The 21282-nt window shown below is 55.4% G+C and overlaps 1 protein-coding gene and 1 long non-coding RNA gene across 5 annotated transcripts in view; one reads left to right on the plus strand and one right to left on the minus strand.

Annotated features, from left to right (window-relative positions):
- Positions 1–16168, minus strand: part of LOC102149569 (uncharacterized) — an 86893-nt gene extending 70725 nt beyond the window's left edge. The window contains exons 1-4 of one of the 2 annotated variants that reach the window (XR_288561.4): positions 16031–16168; positions 15360–15448; positions 15044–15179; positions 11650–14052 (exon numbers count right to left, since the gene is read on the minus strand). This is a non-coding gene — a long non-coding RNA (uncharacterized lncRNA). Of the gene's footprint in view, positions 1–11649; positions 14053–15043; positions 15180–15359; positions 15567–16030 lie in introns of those variants that run through there. The other variant, XR_011427314.1, reaches the window with a different exon arrangement.
- Positions 605–10165, plus strand: XIRP1 (xin actin binding repeat containing 1). Of its 3 annotated transcripts, XM_014731485.3 has the most exons (3): positions 605–967; positions 3953–7307; positions 7735–10165. In XM_014731485.3, the coding sequence occupies exons 2-3, from the start codon at positions 3957–3959 to the stop codon at positions 7741–7743; spliced, it is 3360 nt and encodes a 1119-aa protein (XP_014586971.3). In that variant the 5' UTR covers positions 605–967; positions 3953–3956; the 3' UTR covers positions 7744–10165.
- Positions 16169–21282: the final 5114 nt, after the last annotated feature.

Genomic DNA, 21282 nt, shown 5'->3' on the forward strand with positions numbered 1-21282 from the left:
CTGCCCCTCCCCTCCCCTCCCCTCCATTCCCAGAAAGTCTGGGCCCTGAGTCAGAGGGGAGAGCCCAAAAGTAAACAAGGACCCAGATCGTCTGCTATGAAAACCACAGAACCATTCTGTGAAATTCTTTGATAAATCAGCGACCTAGTAAAGGGGTGAGGCCTGGGAATTCAGATGTCTTTCCCCCAATCCAGCTGCACTCAGAGCTGTGCAGACCTGTGCTGTGGGGCATGAGGAGGAACGGATGAGAAAGGGGGCTGTTCAGAGCAGAGGGGATAGGGGAGAAGAGCTAGGCCTTATGCTCAGAGGCGTCCAGGCTGGAAACACAGGAGGAGGGGCCCGCACCTGTCCTCAGGGGGCCTCTGGTCTCCCGGCATGGTGGACACACACATACCATACACAAACACACAGACATGCACACACACACACACACACACACGTCAGGCCTAGTCAAAGGCCAGTCCAGAGTAGGGAGGTGGGGGCTCACAGGATTAGGGGAGGGCTGTCCAGGTGTCAGATGCCCCTTCTTATTCACCCCCTCAAAATAGTCTAGGACACCTGCCCCCACACCACAGCTGAGTCATGACCCCAATCCTCAGATCACACTTGGATGAATGAAGCTCTCCCGACTCCGTCCTCTTCCTCTCCCCAGCAGAAAGGACGCGTAACTGACTCCTCAGCATGGAAGACGGACTTCCACAAGCCCTAAAAATAACTGAACCACTTCATACTCTGAACTTAGCCTCTCCTCCCCGCCCCCACCTTGGCCCACCCCCTGGCCAGCAAGATAAAGGCAGCTGCTGGGGCTGGCAGGGGACAGAGACCCAGAGCCAGGGCAGCAAGAAGCATCTAACGGAGCCAGCACAGTAAGACCAAGCCCGAACAAGAAGCTCGGGAGAAACAACAGACCCTTAGGAAACACCTGCCACAGACCCCAAGCACCCTATCAGCCAAGCAGGCCCCTCAGGTGAGTAACTTGCCCCTTTGTCTCTCTGTGGTGGAGCTGGCTCTCCAGACTGGGCTCCCCTGTGGACCCTCTGGGATGGCTTACAGGGTGAAGGCATGTATTAGGGTGGCTATGCATGGAGCATGAGGTCGAGGGGCCTTGCATCTGGGGAAAGATGAGTGGAGGGGCCTCTGATATAAAGATTCCATGAGGAAGTTGAGGGAGAGTCGGCCTGAGCGCCACAGCAGCTCTCAGAGCCGCTGCCACAGGCCTGAGGCCTGCAGCAGTAACAGGTTCTTACCAGTTTGGCATAATCCAGAAAGGCTTTCAGAGGAGGTGGCCTGGAGTTGGGGTTTTTAAAATACAAGTATGGAGCTCCTCAGGCTTCATGGCTTCCTCACAGGGAAGCCCCAGGTAGGCCCAGTGTCTGGAGGAAAGAGGGACAGAAGAGTAGGGGAGGACGTGGGGACTGGTGGGTGGTTAGTAGGCCACATTGCTAGGACAAGCTCCACCCCCAGCTGTTGTGGGCGAAAGTCTTGGCATGTCTGACCCCAGGGTGTCTCTCCAGCTCCCCACATATCATGGCCTAGGACCTGAAGTGGGATACAGACTGTGCCCCAGGCCATCGTCTCGCCCAGTAGGAAAGCCCTTGGGGCAGATCTGTGGGGCTCAAGGTGGGGAGACCGGATCTGAGTCCGCTGGGATGTGGAGACATGTGTGTGTGTGTGGGGGGGGGGGCTGGGCTAACGAGGAGCAGACCTGGAGGCAAGGGTAGGGTCACCCTGAGAGGCTGGCCCACCCCTAGGAGGCCACGCTCTGGGACTCAGGCCCCCATTCTTAGTCTGGTCCCAGCTCTGAATTCTGCCCTCACCCCACCCCTGTCCCTGCCCTCTAGAAACTTAGGCCCCAGGCGTCCCAGGCCAGGCAGGGGTGGGGGTGCACTAGGGGTCGGGAAATCTCCTTCAGGCCTTGCCGCTGCCCTGCAAGCCTCCTAGGACAGCTCCTTGCCCCTCTTTGGGCCTCAGTTTCCCTGCCTGCAATGAGGGGGTTAGGTTCAGTGACCTCTGAGGGTCCTTGGGTCTGACATCCCTGGATTCTAACAATTTGTGACCATCACAGGGATTCTGGAGATTCCTGGGGGCGGGGTTGGGGTGGATCTGGTGGCCTGTAAGTACCATCTGCTCAGCCCACACTGGTGGTGACAGGACAGGAAGGAGGTGGGGACAGGCACAATTTCATTTGGCAGGGGGTCCTCCTCAGGAGCCCCCCAGAGCACGTGAGGAGACTTGGGCTGCAGGTTTTAGAGCTCACACTCCTCTGGGCTCTCGTGTCTTTGGCGGAGCTGCTAGGGGGGGAGTGGGGCAAGCAGGTCTCAGTTTCCCCTCCTTCTGAGGTAGCCGTGAGGAGGAAGTCCTGCTGCCCATGTCTCTGCACATCCTCCCACTCCCAGGCCCCTTTGGCCAGGAGAGGGTTCCAGGCCCCAGCACCTGTCATTCTACAGGCCAGGGTCTGAAACGAGCTCAGGAGGCTGGGGTGGGATCAGGGAGCCCAGGCAGAGGAGGAGTTGAGGTGGGCCAAGGTGCCCAGGGTCCCACAGCTGAGCCTGAGCCTCCCTCCTGAGCCCAGGGCTGCCGTGCTGAGGCCAGGACCTTGGCTATATTTAGCACCGAGTGTGGAGCAGAGCAGTGGGTCAGGGGCCGCGGGAGGGGGGACGTGCTTCTCATTCTTTCACCACTGGCCTCTGGGGACTGTTAGTACACCTGTCACAAGACAGATAAGACACAGAGAGGACAGAGACCAGAGAAGGGCTTGAGTGGAGGGAGGCCATTGAGATGGGGTGGGGCGAGCTGGGGGGAGGCAGCGCCTTGGCGGAAGTGATTGCCAAGAGGTGGGAGAAAGAAGAGAACCACAGGAGACTCAGCCGGTTGCACACGTTAGGGACAAGTCGCCATGAGCAAGGGGCAGGGCTATCTCTGCAGAAAGGCTCTTGGTCCCAGTGCCTTCCCTCCCTGTCAGTATCACCCTCACACTCTCCTGGGGGGCCTGCTGGGGAACAGAGGGGCACACAGACAGTAGGAGAGCTCCACGCCCCCTACCCTCTCACTTCTTGGGAGCAAAGCCCCAAATAGGGTATAGTAACCCCGAGCCAGCACTGCCTGCCACTCATTCACCAAGATCTGACTCTTTCTGGGCCTCAGTTTCTTCATCTTTAATTATGAGTGGTTGGACTCAAAGACCCTTGAGATCCCCCAGCTCAGACCTGAGTCTTGCCATATGGCACAGAAAAGCCCTACGTGGGATTCAGAATCTGGCTCTGCCTAACCAGGAGATATCTGGTGAATGATCGCCCCTCCCTGAGCCTCGACCACTTCTGCTGTGGCATGGGCTGCTGACCCCTGCTTGCCTCCCTGGGCCAGGGAAAGGTTAGAGAGTGAGCTGAGAACCAAGAGGTGAAGGTTGGGCAGGACATCCAGTGAAAGTGGCAAGCACGCCCTCTGGTGCTATCAAAGGGAATTTCTTCTCCATAAGAAGTGGTCACAAGTTTAGGGACCTGCCTGTCCCTGGCCTAGGGACCCTGTAAGTCAGGATTCCCCCAGACATTCACCTGGGAGTTTGCCAGGGAAGACTGAATTTGCAACGGAAGGTGAGGATGAGGCATGTCCAGTTTGCCTGCTGGAAGTTTGGGCACCTCCTCTGGGGCTGAAGGCCACAGCTTCAAGGCCAGCAGTGCCCTTGCACCCTAGCAACCCAGGTGATTCTGGGGAGCTGGTACCCACCTTGATGGGTGGCTCCCTATGCCCTAAGTTCAAGACTTGTCACACACCAGGCATACAGGTTTCAGAGTGAGACCCAGGTGAGGTCTGGAGAGGGAAGGGGTCTCTAAGCATATGGCACCGCAGGGCTGCTCTGGCCCTGGGCCTGGCTCCCTGACATTTCTCCCAGCAACTAGCCCCCATCCCACCTAAGGTCCCCAGCCCCATCCTCATCTCTGCCCCTTCTCCTCAGGAGGATGGCCAAAGCCCAGACACAGGCAGCTCCCACATCAACCATCCCCATGGCAACTGCAGAGGACCTGCCCCTCCCTCCACCCCCAGCCCTGGAGGATCTGCCACCGCCACCCCCCAAGGAGTCCTTCTCCAAGTTCCACCAGCAGCGGCAAGCAAGTGAGCTCCGCCGCCTCTATAAGCACATCCATCCTGAGCTCCGCAAGAATCTGGCCGAGGCTGTGGCTGAAGACCTGGCTGAGGTCCTGGGTTCTGAGGAGCCCACTGAGGGTGATGTCCAGTGCATGCGCTGGATCTTTGAGAATTGGCGGCTGGACGCCATTGGGGACCATGAAAAGCCACCTGCCAGGGAGCCTGTGCCCGGTGGCAATGTCCAGGCCACCTCCAGAAAGTTTGAGGAAGGCTCCTTTGCCAACAGCATAGACCAGGAGCCAGCCGGACCTCGGCCATCTGGAGGGGATGTTCGCGCAGCCCGCTGGCTGTTTGAGACAAAGCCACTGGATGAACTGACAGGCCAGACTGGGGCACCGGAGGCTACCATGAGGGAGCCTGCAGCCAGTGGAGATGTCCGGGGTACCAGGATGCTCTTTGAGACACGGCCGCTGGACCGCCTGGGTTCCCGCCCCTCCATCCAGGAGCAGAGCCCCTTGGAGCTGCGCTCAGAGATCCAGGAGCTGAAGGGCGATGTGAAGAAGACAGTGAAGTTGTTCCAAACCGAGCCGCTGTGTGCTATTCAGGACGCAGAGGGCGCAATCCACGAGGTCAAAGCTGCATGCCGGGAGGAGATCCAAAGCAATGCAGTGAGGACCGCTCGCTGGCTCTTCGAGACCCAACCTCTGGATGCCATCAACCGGGACCCCAGCCAGGTGCGGGTGATCCGGGGGATCTCCCTGGAGGAGGGTGTCCGGCCCGATGTCAGTGCAGCTCGCTGGATCTTTGAGACACAACCTCTGGATGCCATCCGGGAGATCTTGGTGGATGAGAAGGACTTCCAGCCATCTCCAGACCTCATCCCTCCCGGTCCAGATGTTCAGCATCAGCGGCATCTGTTTGAGACCCGAGCACTAGACACTCTAAAGGGAGAAGAGGAGGCTGGAACAGAGGTCCCACCCAAAGAGGAAGTGGTCCCTGGAGACGTCCGCTCCACCCTGTGGCTATTTGAGACAAAGCCTCTGGACACTCCCAGAGACAAGGTCCAAGTGGGTCACCTGCAGCGGGTGGGTCCCCGGAAGGGTGAGGGGCTCATGTATGAGCATCCATCCAGTGATGGCTCCTCAGCACTGTCCCTCTCTCAGAGTGCCCCCCAGAGGGATGGGGTGAAGGGGGATGTGAAGACCTTCAAGAACCTTTTTGAGACCCTTCCCCTGGACAGCATTGGGCAGGGTGAGCCTTTGGCCCATGGGAGTGTGAACAGAGCAGAAGGAACGGATTCTGCTGGGCAGTCCCAGGACATAGGGTCCCCAGTGTATGCCATGCAGGATGGAAAAGGCCACCTCCATGCCCTGACCTCTGTCAGCAGAGAGCAGGTAGTTGGAGGTGATGTCAAGGGCTACAGGTGGATGTTTGAGACACAGCCCTTAGACCAACTGGGCCGAAACCCCAGCACTGTCGATGTGGTGCGGGGCATCACTAGGCAGGAGGTGGTGGCCGGAGATGTGGGCACTGCTCGGTGGCTCTTTGAGACCCAGCCCCTAGAGGTGATCCACCAGCGGGAGCAGCAGGAACGACAGGAAGAAGAAGGAAAGAGTCAGGCAGGTCCCGAGCCTGACGCACCCCTAAAAGGCGATGTACAGACCATCCGGTGGTTGTTTGAGACATGCCCAATGAGTGAGTTGGCAGAGAAGCAGGGGTCAGAGGTCACAGATCCCACAACCAAGGCGAAGGAACGGTCCTGCACCTGGATGTTCACACCCCAAGCCCTGGACAGGCCAGAAGGCTCCAGGGAGAAGCACCTGCAGGTCAGCCAGGTACAGGATGGGGAAAGACAGACAGACAGACATGTCTTTGAGACCGAGCCTCTGCAGACCTCAGGCCGTCCCTGCGGAAAAGGGCCTGTACGATACTGCAGCCGCGTGGAGATCCCTTCAGGGCAGGTGTCTCGTCAGAAGGAGGTTTTCCAGGCCCTGGAAGCAGGCAAGAGGGAGGACCAGGGGTCCAGGGTAATCCCTGAGCCCATCCCTGAGGGCTCTGTGCACAAGTTCACCTGGCTCTTTGAGAATTGCCCCATGGGCTCCCTGGCAGCTGAGAGCATCCGAGGGGACAACCTCCAAGAGGAGCAGCCTGTGGGCATCTCAGACAATGGGGTGCTGGAGAGGCAGAAGACTATAGCCGAGGGGACCCTGTGGACTCTGCATGCCACGCCTGGCATCCTGCACCATGGAGGCATCCTCATGGAGGCCCGAGGGCCGGGGGAGCTCTGCCTTGCCAAGTACATGCTCCCAAGCCCAGGGCAGGGGGGCCCCTACATAAGGAAGGAGGAGCTGGTGTCTGGCGAGCTTCCCAGGATTGTCCGCCAAATGCTGCGCCGGCCAGATGTGGACCAGCAGGGGCTGCTGGTGCAGGAGGACCCAACGGGCCAGCTCCGGCTCAAGCCTCTAAGGCTGCCAGCTCCAGGAAGCGGCGGGAATGTCGAAGACATGGACCCTGAGTTCCAGCAGTTGCTGGCTTGTGGCCTGGGGACCTCAGTGGCGAGGACGGGAGTGGTGATGCAGGAGACAGATCAGGGCCTGGTGTCACTGACCGCCTACTCCCTGCAGCCCAGGCTGACCAGCAGGGCCCCTGAGAGGAGCAGTGTGCAGCTGCTGGCCAGCTGCATAGACAAAGGAGACCTGAGCGGCCTGCACAGTCTGCGGTGGGAGCCACCAGCTGACTCAAGTCCAGTGCCAACCAGCGAGGGGGCCCAGAAGCTGCCCCTAACTGAGAGCATCATTCATGTTCCCCCACTGGACCCCAGCATGGGGATGGGGCATCTGAGAGGCCCGGGGGCCACCTCTTGCCCGCCACGGGCCATTGGAAAGGCTGTCCCTCCGGCTGGGGAAGAAAAGCAGGAAGACATTTGCAGTGGGCAGAAAGGGAAGGCAGCTTTGAGACAGTCAGGAGCCACATCTACAGCCCCAGGGCCCAGGATCCCAGACCTCCAGGCCTCCAGGCAGAGTCTCCGGATGGCAACAGCCGAGGCCCAAAGCCTGCAGCAGCAAGTTCTGAACAAGCACAAGCAGGGCCCCACCCCGGGATCCACCTCCACGCCCTTCCAGGATGGTCTCTGGCAAGCACCAGCCGTGGCCACTGTGGAGGCCCAGGGCAACACTAGGCCGATGGCTGGAGGTGACCCCAGGATCCCAGCAGCCCCCAGAAAGGTCAGTGGGGAACAGAAAGCACTGCCCAGAGGGCTGCCTGAGGGGTGGGTGACTATTCAGGATGGCATCTACACTGCTCACCCTGTGAGGACCTTTGACCCACCTGGGGGTGTCCAGCCTTCTATGAGGGAGCCCCTGCCAAGAGGCAAGGAGACTGCCCTCTCGGCCCAGGCTCCCAGCCCACTCCTGGAAGGCCCAAGTCAGAGTCTTGGGCCAGGGCGGGAGGAGCCTGGGGACTGCACACAGAGGGCCTGGGAGGCTCCAGAGAAGGTGATGGTAGGAATCGGCCCAAGGGGCCTCCAAGCTGCAGAGACCACCCTGAAGGCTGCCCCTTTAGCCCACCACACTCTGGCCTCTGGGTCTCAGGCTGCAGGTGCCAGCCTGCACTCCCATAATGCCTCTGTTCCTCCTCCTCCTCCTCTCCCAGCTGCTGTGACAGGACCTGACTTCCCAGCCCACGCCCACCATGATGAGGACTCCATCCGGCAGGCCTCCGAGCCCCTGCAGGACACCCTTCTCCACTCCCACAACAGCCCTGCTGGCCAGAGAACCCCTGGGGGATCACGGACAAAAACCTCAAAACTGGAGCCCACCATGCCCCCAAGGAAGAAGCCCCAGCTGCCCCCTAAACCGGCACACCTAAGCCAGATCCGCCCTCCTCAGAGACCACCCAAGCCCTTGGCTCTGTCTCCTGGCTCTTCCAAGGAGGTGGGGCAAGGAGAACACAAACAAGGTGAGAGAGATGCAGCCATCCTTCCGTCAGCCAAGGTCCCCACCACTGCAGGCCAGGGCCGTGTACCTCTGGCTGGATGCCCTGGTGGACAGAGCCAGCCCGGCTCCCAACATGGCCACAGTACCATGGCCACCAAGCCCACAAGGGGTCAGGCTGCTGGCAGCAATACCCAAAGCCCTGAGCCTCCCAAGGTCTCAGCTCTCAGCAGTGACCCCACCTCACCACAGAAGGGCCCCAGCCCCCCAGGAGAAAAGCCCATGGACAGTTCCCAGCAAGGGGCCCCTGAGAGCCCTGAGGTTCTGCAGGGAAGCCAGCAAGAGCTCCAGGGTCTCCTGAACCAGGTACAAGCCCTGGAGAAGGAGGCCGCAGGCAGTGTGGACGTGCGGGCGCTGCAGAGGCTCTTTGAGGCTGTGCCCCAGCTGAGAGAGGCCTCTCAGACTCCTGCTGCCCCCTGCCAGCCCGAGGCCTCGGTGGAGCAGGCCTTTGGGGAGCTGACAAAGGTCAGCACGGAAGTGGCCCGGCTGAAGGAACAGACCCTGGCCAGGCTGCTGGACATCGAGGAGGCTGTGCACAAGGCCCTCAGCTCCATGTCTAGCCTCCAGCCTGAGGTTAATGCCAAGGGCCATTCCCAAGGACACCCAAGGGACCACAATGCCCACAAGGTCAGTGTCACGGACAGCAGTAGAGCCAGGCCCAATTGCTCAAGCCAAGAGGTCAGGGGTCAAACTGCAGTCAAGAGCCAAACCAAGGTTTTGTGCGACCCTGAGGTCCAGAGTCAAGCCAAGGTTAAAAATCACACAGAGGCCGGAGGTCAAGCAGCCTCAACTGCCCCTTCCACCAGGGGGCTGGAGACACTGAGAGATAATTCAGACCTCCCTCGAGTCTTGCGAGTCTTGCGTTCCAGCCGGAATTCACCCTCCTCCCCAACCATCATCTCCATTGAGTCAGCCACAAGGAAGCTGCCGGAGGCTCCCAGCCTGAGGGGCAGCCCTGGTGTCTCAGTGAAAAGCACACACCTGGCCCAGGATGTGGGCCACGCCCTGCTCCACCAGAAGGGCGTCCAGGACAAGGCCGAGAAAAAGGAGGCCACCCAGTGCTCTGGACAGCCTGAAACTGCCCCTGCCTCAGCCAGCCCCCTGCCCACCGGGCAGCAGAAGAGCCTTCTGGAGCTGCAGACTGGTCCGGGTGGCTCTCACCACTATGGAGCCATGAGAAGCATGACCGAGCAGTGCGAGGGAGTGGACCATTGCAGGAACACAGTCCTCTCCTCCTCCACCTCGGTCACGGAGCAGGCAGAGCCGCCCAGGGGCCCGGGCCCCCACCTCGGGCTCCACGCCTGCCCCTTGTTGCGACAGTTCCTGCGCAGCCCAGCCGGGCTCAGCGGGGGCCTGGCAGAAGCTGAGATGGCGCATGTGCCCTGCAGCCACTCCCAGCCAGCCGCCCAATGAGCCCCTCTGCCTCCCACCATAGCCTCCCAGCCGTCACTGGGGCAACTCTCTCCAGGGTCCCAGGACTGAGTGCCTACTTCCTGTGCACATGAGGCAAGGACCGAGAAGAAAAGGCATCTTCGGAGACTTGTGGGCAGTTTCCCTATGTCGATTCTATCAATAGGCCCGGTTCCTACAAAATGGGGAGAAAAGGTTGGGAGGAGGCCCACGGAGTAGCCCGGGTGTGGCAGTAGGACGGGGGCTCGCAGCTGCTTGTGGCAGGTGAAATATATACAGACACACGTGCTCCTCACCCAGGCCTGGCCCACATGCCCACATGCGAGTCTGCATGACACCGCCTGAGACGGAGCCCCTGAGTGACCCTCCACCCTCACCCTTTATTTCTTTATTATGAGTTAAAGTGTTCTCAGCCATCTGCTCCTTAATTCCTGGAGAGGGCAGGGCCAACAGACAGAGGATTTGTTGGTCTCTGGGATTGGCCTGAGGCCTCCGGAAAGGGCCCTGCTGCAGCCCCTTCATCACCATCTCCATTGTTCCACTGGTCGTCCTGGCCGCCCAAAGGTCACACAGACGAGGCTGGCAAGCAGCAGTGTCCCTAGAAGCCAAATGTACTGCCTCTCTGCCCCCACTGCCCCACACTCTGCACAGTCTGAATAAACCCGTTTTATTCTCTCTTCCTTGTGTCTGACTATTTGTGCATCTGTTCCAGAGTCTGGGTTCCCACTGTGGGGAAAAACAGCCACACCTCCAGGTGCCTGTTTTCCTGGCAACAGCAGGCTGGGAAAAGCCACCCCTTCTTCTACCACCTTGGCCGGGACCCAGGAAGGCCTGCCCCTCCCCTGTTCTCCTTGCTTCCCTCGCCCACCCACACACAGACACCGCTGCCCCTCAGCCTCTGGCCTCCCCTCTGGAGGTTCTTGGACAACATCCTGGGGTGGAATCGGACCAGAATCTTGCTCCAGAGTGGGAGAGCAGCCCAGTCGGCCCTGGGAAGGAGGGAGGGCCTCACGCCAGAATGCCAGTGGCTAAGATGGCTGGGCCACTTTTGTCTGCTCAGGTCAGGTTCTGTGCGAGGAGTACGGGTTCCTGGCCTGGAAAGCCAGAATGATTTGGGGAAGGGCCCTTTTTACTCTTTCTTTCAAAAAGCATTGAGCGCCTGCTGCATACCAAGCCTGTTCTAGGCAGCAGGGACACAGGTGAGGTCGAAGGGGGTCCTGCTCTCGGGGAACTGACTTTCTAGAATGAGGAGACAGAGACAACGAATAAACAGGAAAATCAGATCAGGAATAAGGGCAATGTACCTGGCTAGGCCATTCTCCCACTCCAGGGTAGGAATCTTAATGTGACAATGACACGTGATTGCCTTAGGGAATGTGACCAAGGCAGGCCTCTCTAAGGAAAAAAGAAACCTCGCTTGAGATCTGAATAAGAGCGAGCTAGTTTTGTGAAAATCAGGGTAGGTGCAGGCTGCGCAGAGGGAAGAGCAGATACAGAAACCCAGAGGTGGGAATCAGTTCAGTTCCTGGGTTTCCTGGACACCCCTTTGTAGGAAGGGGCAGGAGCACTTTGCTTCAGTTGAACAGGTAGGCTCCTATGGTACCGCCAGCCAGGGACTCAGCCCTCCACACCCCTCACCGCCCCTCATCGCCTGCTCTGCTGATCTAGGTGGGCTCCCCTAGGGCAGCACAGCTCTGACTTGGAAGAGCCTGTCTCCTGTGGAAGACTGTGGTGTGGGGCAGCAATTAAAATACCAAGTCTACGCACCTGGGCCTGATAGCCACATCTCGCCGGACCCTTTGCCACATGTCCCCCTCCTCCGCCCTCTGTGGGACCTCACTTGATTACAAGGCCCAGAGAGTGACAGCATGACTGTTCTCAGTGTTCACATCCGTAAAGTGGGTGCAATTGTAACAGTCTCTACTTTTGTGAAAATTAACTAAATTAATATGTGTAAAGTGCCTGGAGCTCTGCCTCGCATCTAGAATTCAGAGATGTTCACTTTCAGTATTATTGTAATTATTAGTTTTAATATATCTCTTTTCTCACCTCCAGGTGGAGTCCCTGTGTTGTTCATCTCAGTATCTCTTAGCACAAGTGCCTAGAAGGCACTCCATAAATGTCAAATAAATAAACAAAAGCACAGATGAACGAAATGATTGAGTGAATTCACTGAGTCATCCAGCTAAGGATGACATTTATTGAGCACCTACTTCAGCCAGGTTCTGTTCAGGGTGCTAAGAATATTGATGATCATGGCAGAATTTATCCCTAACCTCATGGAACAGGGATAAGATAATTTTAGAGGGGAGCGATACTGTGAAGGAAATAAAAACAAGGTCAGTCCATGAGAAGGGGGTCGGCAGTTACGTTAGCTTGGGTAGTCGAGAAGGCATCTCTGAGGAAGCGACCTGAACGACAAGAGGAGCCAGTCCCGATGGCTGGACGTAGAGGCGTAGGGAGAAGACTGGGGAGGGGTTGGTGGATGGGCGGGGACCGCGCCAGAGGCAACGCACACCAAGGAGAGCAGCGGCCACCCGGTGAGGCCTCGCCTGGCGCGCCGCACACCTGCCGCCCCACCTGCCGCCCGGCCCGGGGCTCCGCCTCTCGCCTGCGGGGGAGGGGCGGGGGCTGGAAGCGGGGCCTGGCGGCAGAAGGCGGAGCGCACCGCGCCCAGGCCCCGCCCCCAGAGCGTCCACACCAGCCGTTGCCAAGGTGACGACGACGTCACCGGGCCGCCAGGTTGGTAACTTTCCGGCGGCGGCGGCCGTTGCCGGGAAACGCCGGGCAGGCGCCCAGCCAGATGCTGGCTCCGCGCGGCGGACGCCGGCCGCCAGTACGCGCCTTCCTGGTGGGCCCTTGCTCGGAGCCTCCCTCCGGGATTCCAGCAGGATGCGGGGTTCCGGCCCTCGCCGACGTCACGGCCCCGCCCGGGACCGACTTGCGGGCCGGGCGCCTCCTCCCTTCTCGTAGGTCTCTGTCACTTCCTCTGTGTCCCCAGTTTGTCCACGAGAGCTCATCTTTTCCGCCGTCACCCTGCCTCAGGCCGCCATCCATCCCCTCTTTCCTGCACCACTCCCTTAGCCTCCCAAGTGGTCTTCCTCCCTTCGCCCTGTCTGTCCTTACAGTCTGTCACCCACCTGACACCCAAAGCTCTTATCAAGAGTTTTTCCAGGCAGGCCGTGGCCGAGTGGTTAAGTTCACGCGCTCCGCTTTGGCGGCCCAGGGTTTCACCTGTTCGGATCCTGGGCGCCGACATGGCCCCGCTTGTCAGGCCACGTTGAGGCCGTGTCCCACATGCCACAACTAGAAGGACCTGCAACTAAGATATACACTATGTGGGGCGGCGGCGGGGGGGAATTTGGGGAGATAAAGCAGAAAAAAAAAAAAAAAAGATTGGGAAAACAAAGAGCTTTACCTACCAAGTCACTCCTGTGTGATACCTTCCACTGGTTTCCCAGCTCACTCACTCTGAAATCTAACTCTTCTCAGCACCCTGTAAGACTGCTGAAGCTTGCCTCTCTGCCTTCCTCTCCAACTTCGTTGCCCCCACTCTCCTCCTCACTCACATCCCCCTAGTTACACTGGCCTTCCTGATCTTCACAGTGCACCCACCTGATTCCTGCCTCAGGGCCTTTGCACTTGCTGTACCTTCTGCCTGGAAGTCTCTCTGCCAGATATTTGGTGGCTGGGCTCCTTCTCACTCAGATTCCAGTTCAAATGTTTCTCCAGAAAGCCCTTTCCTGATGCTACCTCCCCTGCCTCCCCTGCCTATCAGCATGCCCCTGCACCCCCAAGCTAAAGAGGCCTTCCTCCGAGTTATCATGCTGTCTTATGATTTCCTGAGGACTTATCACAATATGAAATGATCTTGCTCATGTATTTGCTTGCTTATTGTGAGTGTTCTAGATACTATTTCTGCATAGTAAACCACCTCAAATTTAGTAGTTTAAACAACCACCATTCTATGATGCTCATGAATTCTGTGGGTCAGGAATTTGGACAGAACACGGTGGGGATGGACTGTCTCTGTACCATGATGTGTGGGGCCTCAGCTGGGAAGTCTTGAAGGCTGGAAGTGATTTGACAGCTAGGGTCTGGAAATGTCTAAAGATTCGCTCACTCACATGTCTGGCAGCTGACACTGGCTGTTGGCTGGGATGTCAGCTGGGATGTCAGCCAGAACACACATGCATGGCCTCTCCATGTGGCCTGGGTCTCATCACAGCATGGCAGTCTTAGGGTAGGTGGACTTCCTACACTCCATCTTAAAGCTCCAAAGGCATGTGTCCCAACTAATAAGCCAGAAGCTGCAGCGCCTTTTATGACGTAGCCTCAGAAGTCACACAAAATCACTTCTGCTGCATTCTGCTGGTTGTGAGTGACAAGTCTGCCTAGACTAAATGGAAGGGATGTTAGACACCACCTTTTGATGAGGAAGAGGGAAAGTTCTAGAAGAACGTGTGGCCGTCTTTGGAAAGTGCCATCTCCACAGTCAAGTCTTGCCCCAGTGGAATCACCTCCATGCAAACCACTTCTTGTTTGTTTACTGTTGCATCTCCAGTGCCTGGAATGATGCAAAAGCACATAGTAGGTGCTCAGTCCATGTTTTGGAGTAGATAAATGAAGGTTTGTCTTTCAAGGGGCCATGCGAGCCCAGCTCTTCTCCCTGAAAGTCTGTTTCCTGCCCCATCCCTTGATCTTGGCCTGGTCTGCTCTGGAGGAAGCCCAGTGTTTGCATTGGAAGGTGGGAATCAAGTATAATTTTTGTTTGTTTTCTGGCAGAGGAGTGCGGGGGTGGCGACAGAGAAAGGGCAGTTATTGAGGATTGAGAAATGTGTACCAAATGAGGTTCTGGAACAGCGTTCTACTGTAAAGAGTGTTGAAAATGCAGTCGGTTTTTTCTCATTCTGAACTCTGGAAATGCCCAGGTGAGGACTGTCGTTGTGTCCTCTGGGCCATGGGGAGCAGAAAAGTGGCCCAATGGGAATGGAGCTTTGGAGAGGTGCTTGGGCAGCAGAGAGGGGGTTGGAAAGCCTATTAAGGAACCACTGCAGAGATCTGGGCAAGAAGTGGCCCTGAAGCCACCCACACCCCTGTTAAGGTGCACAAATTCTCCCTGCTTTGTGATTGGTGAAGGACCTTCCATTTGATCTTCCCAAAGTCCCAAAGGACACACAGTTTCTCCTCTTGTTTTCTCCTTTTCCAAGAGGGGCTGTGGCAGAGGGACAAGCCAGAGAAATCAGCCCAGGCTTCTCCCTGCCCCAGCCCCTCACATCAATCTGCTGCACATTCCCACATCTCTTTTGCCCTTTCCCCTCCCTTCCATCCCCACTGTTGCTCCAAGAGAGTAGGAATGTCATATTGCAGCAACAGCCATCCCAGTGCTCTCGGCGCCCCCCCTTCCACCCCCAAACTGTCATTCCTCCAGCCCTGCAGTGGCTCCTCACCGCCTCCACCACAAAATCCACACTCCTTAGGTCATTCCAGGCCCTTCTTGTGCAGCTGCTGCCCGCGTTTATAGCCTCTCTCCAACCACTCCCCCAGGAGAATCGTACCTTCCAGGTGCTTTAATGTTCTATCCAGGCTGTCACATGGCTGGACTTTGCCCACTGCCATCTTATCCACTGGGCACAGCAGGCGTGGAGCCCCGGGCCACACTACTTTTAGGATCCCATGAAAATGTTTTAACTTCTTTAAAATCAGAAGAAAAACAAAAGAACTTTTAGGTAGATGAAAACGCTTCAATACAAAACATTAACATATTTGTCTTTACACCACCACAGTTGTGAAATACATTTTTGAATATTTCTTTATGGAGGAAGGAGCCTACCAGGGGAAAAGTGCCTAGGGCCTACAAAAATCATCACTTACGCCTGGTTTTCCTATGCTGTGCTCCCCTGATCTTCCACCCTGCCATTTCTGGAAGACTTGGTCTTGAAGATTCAGTTCAGAGGCAATTTCTTCAAGGAAGCAAAAACCATCGACAACGTCCTTCTTTGACCTCTCAGCCTTAAGCAGTTTTGTGGCTTGGAAAAGCCGGCTGTAGCCGTTAGGTTTTGTACGTGTCTCTCCTACTATACTGGTAGTACCTGCAAATCAGGCCGCCCCCCCCCAACCCCCCCCCCCAACCCCAGCCTTCTCCATCTTGGTACGTGCTCCCCATCTGTGGCAAAGCTGCCAAGTCAGATGCCCCGTTAACTTCCGAAGAAAATTCTGGCAGAGGCTCAGCCCGGGGGCACTCGGGAATCGTCCCGTGGTCCCATACCAGGAGCGATGGGGCTGGGTCCGCGCCCCAAGCCACCCGCGTCCCGGGGGAGGGGCGCGCGAGTGCCCAGCTGCTGGCCGCGGGGGCGGGTACTCGAGTCTCGCTGGCGGCAGCTCGGCCACAGTCCCTGCCAGCTCCACCCGTCCCTGATCGGAAAAAGGAAGCTGGCTCTGCCGCTCTTTCTCTCTTTTTCTCCAAAAGCTCCGCCTCCCCCTCACCCCCCTTACGACGCACTCCCTTCCTTCTCTCCTCTCGCCTCCCCCGTTAAGTTTCTTACGAAAAAGTGCTGCTGAGAATTCCCAGAAGGTCCCGGATGTGAAGTCACTGGCGTGAGGTCACTGAGCCTGGTTCCAGGAATCAGAAGCTTGTGGGGAAGGAAGGAACGTGCAGAAAACGAGGGAGTGAGTGGAGCCGTGGGTGCTGTCTGCCCCCGCCTGGTTAGGCTGGGTCCCAGGCTCTCTCCAGCTGGATCTCAGCCAGGCTGTTCCGATCCCCGGAGGGGTTCCTAGGAAAAGATGCTTCACTTTTCCCACAGTATAGAAATGCCAGTTAAACACCAGTGTACCAATCCATGTTAGCCAAGATCAAAAAGTCCAATACTGCATGGTGTTGGAGCAGGTGGAGAAAGAGGAGGATTTCTCCCCTGTTGGAGGAGGCGGGGTGGAGGTGGGGAGAACTGGCTGGCCCTCCAGTTTGGAGAACAGCTTGGCAATATGATCAGAACTTTAGATGAACATGCCCTTTGACCTAACCAATTGTACACATAGGAATTTATCCCACAGACGTGAATACAGGGATAAATGCGCAAGGTGGATCTCAGCAGCGTTGTTTGAAATGCCACAGATTGAGACCTACCTAAAGGTTCATCTGTGGGGAACTGGTTAAATGAATCACATGTTCCCTCTGGACTCAGGCATGGTATACCTTGTGGGGGAGGATGAGGCGGTTGTTTCTGAGCCAACTGTCCAAGACGTAGTGTTAGGGGAGGACAACCCAGGTCATCCTCCAGACTTCTGTCTGTGCTGCCCATGGTGGTGACTTTTTAAAAGATCTTTATTCATTTAACACACATATATTGAGCCCCTACCAAGTGCCAGGCATGTTGAAGACACTGGGGATACAGCAATGAACAAAATAGATGAAGGTCCTGATTTGGGCTGCTTAGGGGTTGGGGGTCAACATCAGATGTGCATATGTGCTGTGAAGGAAAATGGGAGCAAAGAGTTCACAAAATGTTGGAGGTTGTGCTGTTTTAGGTGGAATGGTCAGAGATGGCCTCTTGGACAAGTTGGCGTTTGAGCAGAGAATGAGGCAAGAGAACTTCAAAGATCTGTCAGGTAGAGGGCATAGAAAGTGCAAAGGCCCTGAGGCAGGATTTTACTTGACATGTGAGGAGCAGCAGGGAGGCCAGTGTGGTGAAGCAGAATGAGCAAGGGGCAGAGTGGTAGCATAGAGTGTGTCCAGGTTGGGAAGGTGACGGAGGGGGACCATGTAGGCCCCTTTAGGGGCTTTGGCTTTTATAGTGAGATGGGAAGCCAATGGAGGGTCTTGAGCAAAGAAGTGTGACTTCTTTCATGACGTGACTTAGTCTTCAGTAGATCACTCTGGCTGCTGAGTGGAGACAGATGACAGAGCACGAGGGTGGAATCAGGGAGCCCAGGAGGAGGCAGGTGCAATAATCCAGGCGAGACATAAGGGTGGCTGGACCAGGGTGGTAGGAACTGTGAAGCAGTGAGGTGCTTCTGGGTATATTTTGGTAGTAGTGCTGATAGAATTTGCTGATAGACCAGATGGGACTGTGAGAGAAGAGGAGGAAAGAGTGATTGTGTCACTACAAGTGTGGAGTTACCATTTCCCAGGAGAGGGAAGACTTGGGGAGGAGCAGCTTTAGGAGTGTGGTGAGGAATCAGCAGTCTGAGCTGTTTATGCAGGTTGGGAGTTCAGGGGTGATAGAAATGTGAGAGCTGTCTGGGATCTGTAGCAGAGGGGAACAGCTGGCACACTTGGATGGAGGAATTTGAGGAAGGTTTCATAAAAGGCCTCTTTAAGAAGGTAGCAGTGTATAGAGAACTCCTGAGGACCGCGTAGGACCCCAAGGCCAGTAGCAATGGGGCCTTAACCATCCATAGTTCTGAAGGGGTGAGAGGAGGGAGTTGCTGGAACTTGGGGACAGAGAGAGCTAAGTGGAGAGGACAACATCCAAACTTGTGTGATTTCCTCCGAGGAAGGGGATTTATTTTTGATACACAAGTTGGAATGTTGCCAACTGACAGGAGGTGTTGAATGTCGGTGGAGGAGTGCAGCCAGTCTCTCCTACAGGGAGAACCTATATCCTGACCCCGCTCTCCTCCCTCCCTCCAAACTCATGTCTCTGTTGGCCAGTGGTCAAACCCCAGGGAAAACCAGAGGGCGAGGGAGCCCACTGAGGTAGTTCATACAGGTCAGTCCCCAGGCACAGAGCCGGAAGGAGGGTGGAGAGTGGGTCTGGAGCAGCGAGTGGAAGAATGGAAGCCTCCCAGCAGGGAGATCAGCCGTGAAGACCATATGCAAAGCTGTGGCTGGAGAAAGGGCCACGTAGGGAACGGGCACAGACAGAAAAGGGGCAGGGGTCGCTGCCCTGGGGCCATTCAATATTGAGAGATTGAGAGAGAAAATAGAACTAGGAAAAGATCCTCAAAGGAGCAGTGAGAGAGACAGAAGAACAGGGAGCCATGCCCACAGCCCAGTGAGGTGAGAGCAGGTTGAGAGGAGAGGGGAGGGAGGCAGAGGGAGGGCTGGGATCAATGCTCCCAAGAGGTCAAGTAGGATAGGGGATATATGTGTCTGTGTGTGTGTGAATAATGCACATAGACTGTTTCTGGAAAGAGACAAAAGAAAAAAAATCAAACCAATGAATAGTGCCTCTATTAGAGAGACCTAGGGTAAGCAGAAGGAAGATAGAAATTTCCTTTTCTGCCAATTTGAATATTTTTAACCATGTACATGTATGAATTTTACCAAAGGGAAGAAAATATAGTTAAAAAAAGAAAAAAGACTCTCCCATGGCAAGAAAGATACCATTTTACAGAAAGAGCAGATCCACAGTTTTCCCTAATCAACTGGAAGATAGGCTGGGGCAGCACAGAGACCTCAGGAAGAGAACTGATGGAATCCAGAAGGGCCTAGGCGAAGAAGAGAGTTGCTAGAAGGATCTCCTCCCTATGTCAGTTCAGCCAATGGCTTTAGGAGCAGTGACCTCAAAAATCCGATTTGGCTATGTCCTCTTATAAGTTGTAATCCCCCTCAGTTATTTATGCCCCGCCCCAACTCTGACCAACCAAGACACCAGGAAAACTTAATTCTTCACATCTTAGTATCTCCTTAATAATTTCACATGTCATGCTTTAAGTATTTTCAATCTTGTGTATCAAAAATAAATCACCTTCCTTGGATGAAATCACTCAAGCTTGGATGTTGTCATCTTGGAAGAGAGCGATTCCTCAGGATTCTCTTTCTGATGAAGCTGTGCCTTGGACAATGTATTTTGTCTCTGCAGAGCACAGAATCCTTTGGATTAGAAGCATTTTTTTTTCCAGTTAAGAATCGGCTCCACGTGGGAATTATTTCAGGATTTTGCACGGATTCTTATCTCTATCGCAGATCCTAAGATCCCCCAGTTGAGGGTCCCAGTGGAATTAGCCTCTCAGGAGCCTCAGGCCAACTTCAGGAAGCTTCTCACCAAGAGACGGAGGGAGAGGGATGGAGAGAGGGCTGGTGGAGGTAGCGCTGGGAAACTTTCCCCAATCTAACGAGCTTCAGACTTTTCTGATCCAGAGTTTCCCCAAATGGAAGGGCCAGAAGAGGGCAGGGAGCCACCAACCCATCTCTGCTCTTGGGGACTGACTGTGACATCCTACGTCCGGGCTCCACTTCACTCTCCATCTCTCGCTCCCAGAATAATTCAAACTTCTCAATATGCCCTATGCGTTTGAGTCTCTCTGTCTCTGTCCTGCTAAAAAGAAAATCCCCTGAACGGAGAGACCTTGTCTGTATTTTGCCACTAATCAGTGACTAAAACAGTGTCTGGTACATAATTTAGGGAAACAGAATGAGTGAATATGCAAAATGACTTTTCCACAGCTCAACCTATATTTCAAGGAAGAAGTCTGGAAGACTCCCCTGAACACCCCTCACTGTACATGCTGTCTCCATCATCTCCTCAGAACACGGTCCTCGGGTTGGCAGCCTCCACTCAGCGGCGTACTGACGCCGGCACAAACTGCCTGGAGAGCTGAGCGTGCACATCTCTTCCCAGTTTCACTTGTAGTACCAGTAGCTTGAAATCAGCCATGGTGGGAGAATTTACACCATGGAAGCTGGCAAACACTGCAAATCATGACTTTTTCACCCCAGAGAACTGGTTGTTAAACATTTACCAGCACGCTGCTGCCTCTGGTCCTGTTTCCGACACTTATAAGCGCTATGATTCAGACGAGTCAATCAATCACTCTGAGCTTCGGTTCTCCATAAGGTGGAGATCCCAGAGTATCTACTTAATAGGATCATCTGGAGGATTAAACTTGATTATAATCCTGTAAAGTGCTTAGCACACTGTTTGGCTTCTAAGAAATATGCAGTGCACTTTAGTATAGTTCCAGTCATTTATTGATGCATAACAAACCACCCCCAAAATTCAGTGGCTTAACGTACATTTATTTTTCTCAGGAATCTATAGTGTGGGCAGAACTTAGTGAAGCCAGCCCATAACTGGAAAGGCATGAAGGCTGGGGGTTGGAATCATCTGAAACCATGTTCATTCATACATCTGGCGTTTGATGCTGGCTGCCAGCTGGGACCTTGGCTGGGGCTATTGATCAGAACACCTACACATGGTTTTTGTGTAGCCCGGGCTTTCTCACAGTATGACATCTGGGTTTCAAGGGTGAGTGTCCCAAGAAAAAGCCAGGCAGAAGCTGTATCACTTTTTCTAACTTGCCTTTGAAATCAAACAGTATCGCTTCTTACACGTTTTATTCATTAGAAGCAAGTTAGAAAGGCTGCCCATATTCAAAGGGAGAGGAATTAGATTTCTCCTTTTGATAAGAAGAATGTGAAAGAGTCCGTGGATGTGTTTCTAATCTCTCACAGCTAGTATTGTTATTGTGGCCCTTAGTACACTCTAACTTCTAGTCAATGAATTATCCCACTTCTTAGCCTCTGAGCTCCCTGTGGGAGGGCAGGGACCCATTGGATTCATTAAGGTCCCTCTGCCTCCCCCTCCCTAGTGAACCTAGGGCCTGTTCACTGCAGAGTTTAGTAAATGTTATGGAAGTAAGTCTCCTCCTGCAGGAGCTGGCCCTGGACATTTGTGCTCCATTTCCTCTGGATGACATCCCTGTTGGCCCCAAAGAAACTGAGGTGAGGGACCTGGGCTGGGCAGAGCCAGGAGAGCAGGTGCTTTTACCAGCAGGACCTTGACCCCAACAGGTTCTACTCATCCTGGGGTTGTGGGTGACCAGGAGGGTGAGTTTATGGCTTAAACAAACTCCC

Source organism: Equus caballus, chromosome 16, assembly GCF_041296265.1.
Source record: "Equus caballus isolate H_3958 breed thoroughbred chromosome 16, TB-T2T, whole genome shotgun sequence".
Classification (NCBI taxonomy): Eukaryota; Metazoa; Chordata; class Mammalia; order Perissodactyla; family Equidae; genus Equus; species Equus caballus.